This window comes from Oscarella lobularis, chromosome 4 (genome assembly GCF_947507565.1).
Source record: "Oscarella lobularis chromosome 4, ooOscLobu1.1, whole genome shotgun sequence".
NCBI classification, from domain to species: domain Eukaryota; kingdom Metazoa; phylum Porifera; class Homoscleromorpha; order Homosclerophorida; family Oscarellidae; genus Oscarella; species Oscarella lobularis.
Genome location: NC_089178.1, coordinates 922,424 through 931,786, shown reverse-complemented (window position 1 = coordinate 931,786; position 9,363 = coordinate 922,424). Strand labels below are relative to the sequence as shown.

The 9,363-nt window shown below is 45.2% G+C and overlaps 2 protein-coding genes across 4 annotated transcripts; both read right to left on the bottom strand.

The window, feature by feature from the left end:
* Window positions 1-555: 555 nt before the first annotated feature.
* LOC136186802 (F-box DNA helicase 1-like) lies at window positions 556-7,942 on the bottom strand. 3 transcript variants are annotated; one of them, XM_065974263.1, is made up of 25 exons: window positions 4,717-4,816; window positions 4,624-4,662; window positions 4,470-4,571; window positions 4,338-4,416; window positions 3,930-4,265; window positions 3,755-3,879; window positions 3,577-3,700; window positions 3,314-3,522; window positions 3,145-3,264; window positions 2,997-3,094; window positions 2,868-2,946; window positions 2,720-2,809; window positions 2,500-2,674; window positions 2,357-2,441; window positions 2,223-2,309; window positions 2,034-2,170; window positions 1,881-1,980; window positions 1,703-1,824; window positions 1,589-1,652; window positions 1,435-1,535; window positions 1,298-1,376; window positions 1,016-1,248; window positions 926-964; window positions 770-871; window positions 556-718 (listed from the first exon to the last, which is right to left on the bottom strand). In XM_065974263.1, the coding sequence occupies exons 3-25, from the start codon at window positions 4,568-4,570 to the stop codon at window positions 632-634; spliced, it is 2,772 nt and encodes a 923-aa protein (XP_065830335.1). In that variant the 5' UTR covers window position 4,571; window positions 4,624-4,662; window positions 4,717-4,816; the 3' UTR covers window positions 556-631. The 3 variants fall into 3 exon arrangements, with proteins under 3 accessions (XP_065830335.1, XP_065830336.1, XP_065830337.1); XM_065974264.1 differs by lacking the exons at window positions 556-718; window positions 770-871; window positions 926-964; ... (15 more) ...; window positions 3,577-3,700; window positions 3,755-3,879 and adding exons at window positions 4,985-5,063; window positions 5,116-5,216; window positions 5,267-5,330; ... (12 more) ...; window positions 7,451-7,575; window positions 7,628-7,942 and having other exon boundaries at window positions 4,125-4,265; window positions 4,717-4,934; XM_065974265.1 differs by lacking the exons at window positions 556-718; window positions 770-871; window positions 926-964; ... (16 more) ...; window positions 3,755-3,879; window positions 3,930-4,265 and adding exons at window positions 4,985-5,063; window positions 5,116-5,216; window positions 5,267-5,330; ... (12 more) ...; window positions 7,451-7,575; window positions 7,628-7,942 and having other exon boundaries at window positions 4,267-4,416; window positions 4,717-4,934.
* On the bottom strand, window positions 7,923-9,359 carry LOC136186814 (uncharacterized). Its single transcript, XM_065974284.1, has 10 exons — window positions 9,305-9,359; window positions 9,189-9,252; window positions 9,047-9,130; window positions 8,929-8,990; window positions 8,771-8,874; window positions 8,652-8,714; window positions 8,513-8,601; window positions 8,259-8,464; window positions 8,109-8,198; window positions 7,923-8,061 (listed from the first exon to the last, which is right to left on the bottom strand). Exons 1-10 carry the CDS (start codon window positions 9,335-9,337, stop codon window positions 7,942-7,944), a joined length of 915 nt encoding a protein of 304 aa, XP_065830356.1. The 5' UTR covers window positions 9,338-9,359; the 3' UTR covers window positions 7,923-7,941.
* Between the last annotated feature and the right edge of the window lie 4 nt (window positions 9,360-9,363).

Below are 9,363 nucleotides of genomic sequence, written 5' to 3'. Positions count from 1 at the left end.
ATGCCACATGCACAAGCACGAGTCCGCTCTAGCACTCGACGATAAGCTTCTCTTCTCTTCAGCAGAAGACCGGAAGTAGCACGTATCTATCCTTCCTGCAGGAAAACGGCTGAAATCTGTGAAAAGACTGAATGAATATCTTTGAATTCCTTACCTGTAATGCAATGCGCGCGTATTGACCACGACATATGGCTTTCGTCAGGTCAGACATCGGCCTACGAGGAGGCAAAAAATCGACGATGTGGGATCTCGCCGAACAACCACGCTCTGGGGACCCGAGAAAATGTTACACAAAGAAGACTTGGGTTGGGAAGCCGACTGCGTTCGTCTTACCGGCTCCACGTCACGCTGCTTCGTACGCCAAAACTCGCCGACGACCGAAACGAGCCTCTGGAGGCGTCTAAGGACCGCGAAAGCTCGGAGTTTCAGAGTCTTCATGGAGACGTTTCATGGAGTCGCTCGTGCTCGCCATTTTGGTAGCGCGCGTCTGCCGTCAGGAGGCACGTGCGCCTACGTGGAGCACCTACAGTACGTGCGGAGTGTGCAAGCCCAGTGTCACTGTGTGCAACCGTACAAATTATTAATGGGTGAAGCGTCTTAGAGTGTAAAAACAGTAAATCAAACAAATGAATCACATACCTGTGTAGAATGGTGCCAGCCTTTCCTTGCAATAACGGCAGGAAACAAGCCGATCCTCTTGAGCAGTTACTCCATTCTCCTGCCATTACAACACTTAGAGAGATATTAAGCAAAAACATCATCTTCTCACCAAGACGACTTTTCGCTCTTGAATAGTGATGCTACTGCTACTAGCTAGTTCTGTTGGCTTGTCTCCATCTGACTTGCATGCGGAACAAATGGTGCTGCCATCCTAGAATCAATACATTATCCACTCATAACATTTCTCTTAAATTTCAAAAGCAACCGTCTCGTCTCCAACTTCCACGGGAACAACAAATTTCTCCTACCACCAACAAAATTTCAAAAATCACGACAAAAAATCTTCGCCTCTTACTCCCGCTCTTTTCAAAATGTTAAAAAGAGTCCTTGACATACGCAGACGTTTTTTGGCTCTCGTCGCAGCGACGTAAAGCAAATTGTACTCGTCTTCAGGCAAATTGCCAACGCCAAACGTTGGCGGATGTGGTCCGTGAGCAGGCGCGCCAGACGCACCGAGAAAATCGTCTAGTACACGAACTGTGCTGAATTCGAGTCCCTTCGCCTTGTGCGTGGTAGAAAATACAATGTCTGAAAAACAACTAATCAAAGTAGACCTCAAAATCTCATTTCTAGTTACCGGCAAATTTTTCCGGACGTGAACGATCTTTTAGCAATTTCACGTATGCGGGAATATTACTGTGATGCGTCTCAACCGTCTAGAATGAGGTGAGATCTAATCTGCTAAAGAATTAAACTCTTTTCCTACTGACTCACTTTCAACTTGCCCACCAGTTCGTTGTCGGGAGCATTCAACGCGTATTTTTGCAATGCGCCAAAATTAGAAAACTTTTCTATCAGCGGATCTTTGATTGAGCCTAACGAAATTACTGGTATATTGCCAACTCACTCGCCAATTATCTCTACTCACGCAAACTGCCAGAAAACAACCAATAAATATCCAAAATTCGGTCCAAGCTATAACTGCGAATGCCCTGCCAACAAAACCTTGACGACTCTTTAGGTGTCTATACTAAAAACGAACCCCCACAAAGCCGATTGACACGTTTGGCTGCTCTTGGCACACGCGAACCGCTTCGTTGAACAAAGTGTAATTCAGTCGGGCTATGACAGCAATTTGCCCCACGGTATCACCCAGAACGCCACCTAGAAGCCGTTCCAAGAGCCCGTCCCCCATTTTTGCAATATTCCCGTTCGCCTACTGTCGTTCATCGTTCCCACAATCAGTCGATTTCTCACGCCCTTTAGATCGTCGAGAAGGCAAGCGGCCACGTACGCAATTTCGGATCCAAATCGAAAAGACTGCCAAAAGACGCGCTCAACGACTGCATCTACGACGACAAGGTTTTTCCTACCTGCGTCAAATAATAGGTGTGCGTTGCTTTCATCTTCGTCAAAACGTTCTCGGCTCCCTTGAAGCCATAAATCTGCTGATGAGGATCTCCGACCATTATCTGAGGCGTCTCCTGAGAAGAGAGTACGGAGGCAACAGCTAAAGATGATCCCTTGACACATACACACTTGATTAATCAATTAATCGATACCTGGAGTGATGTCTTGAGCTTCGTCAATGAGTAAGCAGTCAAAGCCTTTGATTTGAGGTCGGCTGAGTTGCCACAGTTTAAGATATCCTGAAATACATTGATGGAAGAGGAAAATCTATCGTTGACATAAAAACCGTCGTGACTCAGGTTGACGCTCCTGTTGGCGACGTCCTTTGAGCACTCCCACAATCGTCTGGCATCTTCTACGTACATTCCCCACTATATGAGAAAATCATTGAACTTTTTAGATAAACCTACTATGTTGCCCAACGCTTACCTTATTCGGTTCCTTTTTTCGAATGTCTGCGGGCACGTGCTCTGGCTTGATCTCGTCGTCATCTGTTGCTATGTAACAATTGAGAGTGTCAATCGTCCGTTTGCTGTGGATGAGGTGAATTCCGAGAGCTGAAGCTACCGAGTACGCTTTGATTTCGTTTAGCTTTCCTTTATAACTAAAGAAACCCGTTTATAAATTTTTTCTCGGCTTCTTCTCGTACTGTCTGCCGACGGCCGCGTAAGCCAGAGAATGAAGTGTTCGGCATTCCACGTTTTTTGGAAATTGGGTTTGCGCATGACGTCGCACGCTCCTGAAAAAGTGGTACGTAGAAAAAAACACACCCAGAACTCTTAATACACGAGCTCTACTTATTGTAGCAGGCTACGAGAAACTTCATGTCAGGCCGAAGCTTCGTGTATTCCACAAGCGTTGTCGTTTTTCCCGCTCCTGTAGAACTCAAGTCCAATTCATCAATAGGATCAATGATCATTATTTACCGGCTAAGGCAACAATTTTGAGAAGATGCCCTGGCTTCATTTTGTGATTTATAATGGCCACTTGTTCCCGGGTCAACCTCGTCGAATTGTCCGACTTGCTACACATGATGCCATAATTACGTACAAAACGTGCGTGCTTCCTCAGTACAAGTATCTTTGTATGGACTGCTGACCGCCATGAGAAGTGAGCACCGGCTGCAAATGTCCTATATCCTGCCTGCCGGCCTTTTCCCCCTGATACAGCGCATAGTAAAGACGATAGTGAATTCTAAAGTAGTTTTAATTCAAAAAACGACAACGACGTATCAAACAATTACCCTGGTGTTAATTGACACGGTTCTCTCAGTGCCTTCAGGTACGTGGCAACGTAGTAAAGAAAGTCGAGTCCTTGAGTTGTCGACACAAACGCTTTCGATTTGTATTGATGAAGATGAGGAAAGGTGATCTGTTGAATGACGTCACAGCAGTCTTGCACTGTATGGGAAAATGCCACTAGGAGAAAAATCAGACTCCAAGTGAACAAACCCTAAAAAAACAACCACTAAGAAGCCAGACACGAATAACGAATAAAACTGAGAACCTCAACTGGTGAATCGCCGTTCAATTTATTCAATACTTTTTGAGCTATTTTGAAAAGCCGGCATCTTTGCAGTCCCACGTTTGTTCCTGGGTAACATGACGACGACCGAAAGTTCTTCACGAGACTAAAAACGTTAAAAATTCCAATCTAAAATATTAAAAATCCGCGTCCAAGTAACCTAGCAAACTTCAAAACAGAATCCGGTGCTCCGACGACGGCAGCATACAAGGGCGAAGACGATACACGAGTTTGAGTTGGACCGTCTTTCTCAAACTTCTTATACGTCTTCTTGTGTAACATGAACTAAACTCACGTGCGCACAAACGACGACTTTCGCTCGTCTCTGGGTTTACCTCCTCGTTGGCGATGACGGAATGCCATTGTTTGCACGTCAATTGAGCGCCCAGAAGAAGATCAGACAGTGGCAAGTGACAAAAGATGTTCTCCAACAACTCAGGAGGAAGCGGAGAGGCCAACGCTTGGTCAATTCTTCGTCGTTTCGCCGCTGACATGACGTTGACAGAGCGCAAATTGAAGAAATAGCGGGGAAGAAAGACGACAGAGCGTAGAAGCGGAAAATCGGGGGAGGAACTAAAATTGGCGTTACCCCCGGTCGATCTCGCGTTCTGTCGCAATTTAATTAGGGACGACGGAACTGTTCTTAAACAAATTAAGAATGGGTGAAGCGCCTTAGAGAAGCAGAACCAGTTTCATCATAAATCAGTAAACGGCAAATCAAATCAAACAAATGAATCACACACCTGTGAAGAATGGTGCAAGCCTTTCCTTGCAATAACGGCAGGAAACAAGCCGATCTTCTTGAGCAGTTGCTCCACTCTCCTGCCATTACAACACATAGGAAGACCTTGAAGCTAAAGCATAATCTTTCTTACCAAGACGACTTTCCGCTGTTGAATAGTGATGCTACTGCTACTAGCAAGCTTTGCCGGCTTGTCTCCATCTGACTTGCACGCGGAACAAACGGTGCTGCCATCCTAGCACATTATCAACTCAAAATAACAGTTCTCTCAAATTTCAAAAACCAACCGTCTCGTCTTCAACTTCCACGGGAACAACAAACTTCTCCTACATCACCAACGTTCAAAAATCATAATATGACAAAAAATCTTGGCCCCTTACTCCCGCTCTTTTCAAAATGTTAAAAAGAGTCCTTGGCATACGCAGACGATTTTTGGCTCTTGTCGCGGCGACATACAGCAAATTGTACTCGTCTTCAGGCAAATTCCCAACGCCACCAAACGTCGGCAGATGAGCAGACGCGCCGAGAAAATCGTCTAGAACACGAACGGTGCTAAATTCAAGTCCCTTCGCCTTGTGCGTGGTAGAAAACAAAATGTCTGAAAGACATCTAATCAAAGTAGTCCCAAAATCTCGTGTGTCTAGTTACCGGCAAAGTCTTCCTCACGCGAACGATCTTTGAGCAATTGCACGTATGCGGGAATATTACTGTGATGCGTCTCGACCGTCTAGAGTGAGGTGACTACGATCTACCGCGAAGAAATTCTCCTACTAACTCACTCTCAACTTGCCCATCAGTTCGTTGTCAGGAGCGTCCAAAGCGTATTTTTTCAAGGCGGAAAATGAAGAAAACTTTTTTATCAGCGGATCTCTGATTAGGTCTAAAAATAATTACTGGTATCGCGCGAACTGGCCAATTGTCTCGACTCACGCGTATTGCCAGAAAACAACCTATAAATATCCAAAATTCGGTCCAACCTATAGCCATCAATGCCCTGGAACAAAACCTTGACGACTCTTTAGGTGTCTATACTAAAAACGAACCCCCACAAAGCCAATTGACGCGTTTGGCTGCTCTTGGCACACGCGAACCGCTTCGTTGAATAAAGTGTAATTCAGTCGGGCTATGACAGCAATTTGCCCCACGGTATCACCCAGAACGCCACCTAGAAGCTGTTCCATGAGCCCGTCTCCCATTTTTGCAATATCCCCGTTTGCCTACTGTCGTTCATCGTTCCCACAATCAGTCGATTTCTCACGCCCTTTAGATCGTCGAGAAGGCAAGCGGCCACGTACGCAATTTCGGGTCCAAATCGAAAAGACTATCAAAAGATGAGCTCAACGACTGCACCACGGACAAGGTTTTTTCTACTTGCGTCAAATAATAGGTGTGCGTTGCTTTCATTTTCGTCAAAACATTCTCGGCTCCCTTGAAGCCGTAAATCTGCTGATGAGGATCTCCGACCATTATCTGAGGCGTCTCTTGAGAAGAGAGTACAGAGGCAACAGCTGAAGAAGATCACAGTCGCTTGATGCACGCTTGATTAATCGATCCCTTATACCTGGAGTGATGTCTTGAGCTTCGTCGATGAGTAAGCAGTCAAAGCCTTTGATTTGAGGTCGGCTAAGTTGCCACAGCTTAAGATATCCTGAGATACATCGATAGAAAAAGGAAAAATCTATAATTAACATGAAAAACCGTCGTGACTCAAGTTGACACTCCTGTTGGTGACGTCCTTCGAGCACTCCCACAATTGTCTGGCATCTTCTACGTACATTCCCCACTATATCAGAAAATCATTAATGGAACATTTTAGATAAACCTACGTTTGCGCAACGCTTACCTTATTCGGTTCCATTATTCGAATGTTTGCGGGCACGTGCTCTGGCTTGATCTCGTCGTCATCCGTTGCTATGTAACAGTTGAGAGTGTCAATCGTCCGTTTGCTGTGGATGAGGTGAACGAAGCCTCGATTGAGAGCCGCAGATACCGAGTACGCTTTGATTTCGTTTAGCTTTCCTCTATAACTAAAGAAACCCGTTTACAAAAAATTTTTTCTTGCCTACTTCTCGTACTGTTTGCCAACGGCCGCGTAAGCCAGCGAATGAAATGTTCGGCATTCCACGTTGCTTGGAAATTGGGTTTGCGCATAAAGTTGCACGCTCCTGAAACAGTGTCACGTAGAAAAAAACACCCCGGAACTCTAAATAGACGAGCTTTACTTATTGTAGCAGGCTACGAGAAACTTCATGTCAGGCCGAAGCTTCGTGTATTCCACAAGCGTTGTCGTTTTTCCCGTTCCTGTGGAAATCAAGTCCAATACATCAATAGGATCAATGATCATTATTTACCGGCTAAGGCAACAATTTTGAGAAGATGCCCTGGCTTCATTTCGTGATTTATAATGGCCACTTGTTCTCGGGTCAACCTCGTCAAATTGTCCAAGTTGCTACACATTAGGACAATTACGTAGAAAAAAACGCACACGCCTCTTTAGTACCAGTACCTTTGTATGGACTGCTGACCGCCATGAGAAGTGAGCACCTGCTGCAAATGTCCTATATCCTGCCTGCCAGCCTTTTCCCCTTGATACAGTGCATAGTAAAGACGATAGTGAATTCTAAAGTACTTTTAATTCAAAAACCGACAACAACGTATCAAACAATTACCCTGGTGTTAATTGACACGGTTCTCTCAATGCCTTCAGGTACGTGGCAACGTAGTAAAGAAAGTCGAGTCCGTGAGCTGTCGACACAAACGCTTTCGATTTGTATTGATGAAGATGAGGAAAGGTGATCTGTTGAATGACGTCGCAGCAGTCTTGTACTGTATGGGAAAATGCGACTAGGAGAAAAATCAGGCTCCATGTGTCCAAATCCTAAAAAAACAACCACTAAGAAGCCAGACACGCAAAAAACGAATGAAACTGAGAACCTCGACGGATGCATCGCCATTCAATTTATTCAATACTTTTCGGGCCATTTTGAAAAGCCGGCATCTTTGCAGTGCCGCGTTCGTTCCCGGATAACACGACGACGGCCGAAAGTTCTTCACGTGACTAAAAACGTCAAAATTCCAATCTAAAGAAATATTGAAAATTCGCGTCCAAGCAACCTAGCGAACTTCAAAACGGAATCCGGTGCTCCGACAACGGCGGCATACAAGGGCGAAGACAATATATCAATTTGAGTTGGACCGTCTTTCTCAAACTTCTTATACGTCTTCTTGTGCAACATGAACTAAAAGGACCAACGCCCGTGAGAATGACGATTTTCGCAGCTCCGATTTCACCTCGTCGTTGGCGACGATGGAATGCCATTGTTTGCACGCCAATTGAGCGCCCAGGAGAAGATCCGACAGCGGCAAGTGACAAAAGATGTTCTCCAACAACTCAGGAGGAAACGGAGAGGAGGACGACTCTTCGTCGATTCTTCGTCGTTTCGCCGCTGACATGACGTCGACGGAGTGCACATTAGAGAAATCTGGCGAATCGGTGTCCATTTGCGAGAGGAAGGAAGACGTCAGAACGAAGAAGCCACGGAAAAAACAAGGGGGAGGGAGATTAACGTTATCCGGGACGACCTCGACGCGTGCTGCGAATTTAATTAGGAGCTGCGCAACTTGTCAACTATTAATTCCGTAACGCTAATTATGGCTCGAGCTCCCGCGGCCTCTTTATGGCGCTCAAGATAATTTTGGCCGTACTCGCAGCACTTGCTCAGCTCCTTGTAATGGAATGAGAGACGATTACATGAAATTTTATATTTCTTACCGGATCAAGTGGCACCCTTCCTAAATAAGTTATTCCATGCTTTGATGCCAACTTTTCAACGTCAGCTCGGCAATATATATCCCATTTTGCCTACGTTATTAATTAATTAATAAAGCTATTTCTCCATCAACCCATTTGATTCCTCTTTACCTGACAACATGGGCAAATGAACCCACTCATGTTTTCAACTATGCCTATTATAGGCAGACTCATTTTCCTACAGAAATCAATCTCTTTCCTAATCGTGTCCAATGCGACTTCTTGCGGCGTCGTCACAATGACGGCTCCGTCGGGTTCGACGCCTTTTAGCACTTTAACAACGGTCAAATGTTCGTCTGACGTCCCGGGTGGAGTATCTAAAGAGACGTCACGTGAAATCGAGCGCTAATACTGAATGCACGTACCAAACATTAGAAAATCCAACCGACCCCAATACACGTCTTTCAAAAATCTTTTTATTAGAGCAGTCTTTCTAGGACCCCTCCATATGACCCTTGAAAAGAAAATATCTGATTGCATTGGTTATCGTTTTTGTTTTCTTACGCTCTACTGTCTTCATTCAAAATAGCTCCTGTAGACATAACCTTAATATCGTAAAAAGGTGATCTGTGGAATGCAGGAAATCAGTGTTACTCCCATTATTAGTTCTTATAAAATCTCACTTGAGAGGCTGCCATCCCCAGGTTGAATTCACAACAACTTGATCTTCGACGGAAAGCAGTTTCGGCACACTAGGCCCACATATGTCGAGATCCACCAAGCCAACCTTTTTAAAAAAGCAATGCAATTATTTTGAATATCAAAAAAAGACTCATTTTGCCTTGTGAGACATTTGAGCGAGAGCCATGCTTAAACTTGCCGCTATGCTCGATTTTCCAACTCCTGCATCAAAAAAACTTGCGCGAAGTCCACATGTCTTGTCTCTAAGTTCCGCCTACCTCCTTTTCCAGATACTATCAGTATTTTGTGCTTTATTGCTTTCATTCTGCAGTCGATCTGTTCTTGATCGGGATCAAGTGTGCCTAAGACAGAGATCTCTAGCAGGAGAGCGTGCATAGACCGAACGAAGAGCCTACTGACTCTGCGACAGGCACAGCTCGCGTCCGGGGCATCCTTCGCAAGCGCGAGCTCTTCCAGCTAGATCCTGCACGGAACTATGCACTAGGAACGAGTTACAGAACGTAGAAAGTATCTACCGCTTCGGAAGGACACCTAGACAATGGATCCATGCGCGAGAGACGGAGCAAAGCGCGCG

Coding starts and splice junctions, on each gene's coding strand:
- LOC136186814 (XM_065974284.1), bottom strand. CDS start 9,337: ATGGATCCATTGTCTAGGTGTCCTTCCGAAGCG. Junction 8,465..8,512: donor GTTGGATTTTCTAATGTTTG/GTACGTGCATTC, acceptor ACGTCTCTTTAG/ATACTCCACCCGGGACGTCA. Junction 8,062..8,108: donor GAAGGGTGCCACTTGATCCG/GTAAGAAATATA, acceptor TTCCATTACAAG/GAGCTGAGCAAGTGCTGCGA.
- LOC136186802 (XM_065974263.1), bottom strand. CDS start 4,570: ATGGCAGCACCGTTTGTTCCGCGTGCAAGTCAGATGGAGACAAGCCGG. Junction 2,947..2,996: donor CAAAATTGTTGCCTTAGCCG/GTAAATAATGAT, acceptor TGAGTTCTACAG/GAGCGGGAAAAACGACAACG. Junction 872..925: donor TGGAAGTTGGAGACGAGACG/GTTGCTTTTGAA, acceptor TATTGATTCTAG/GATGGCAGCACCATTTGTTC.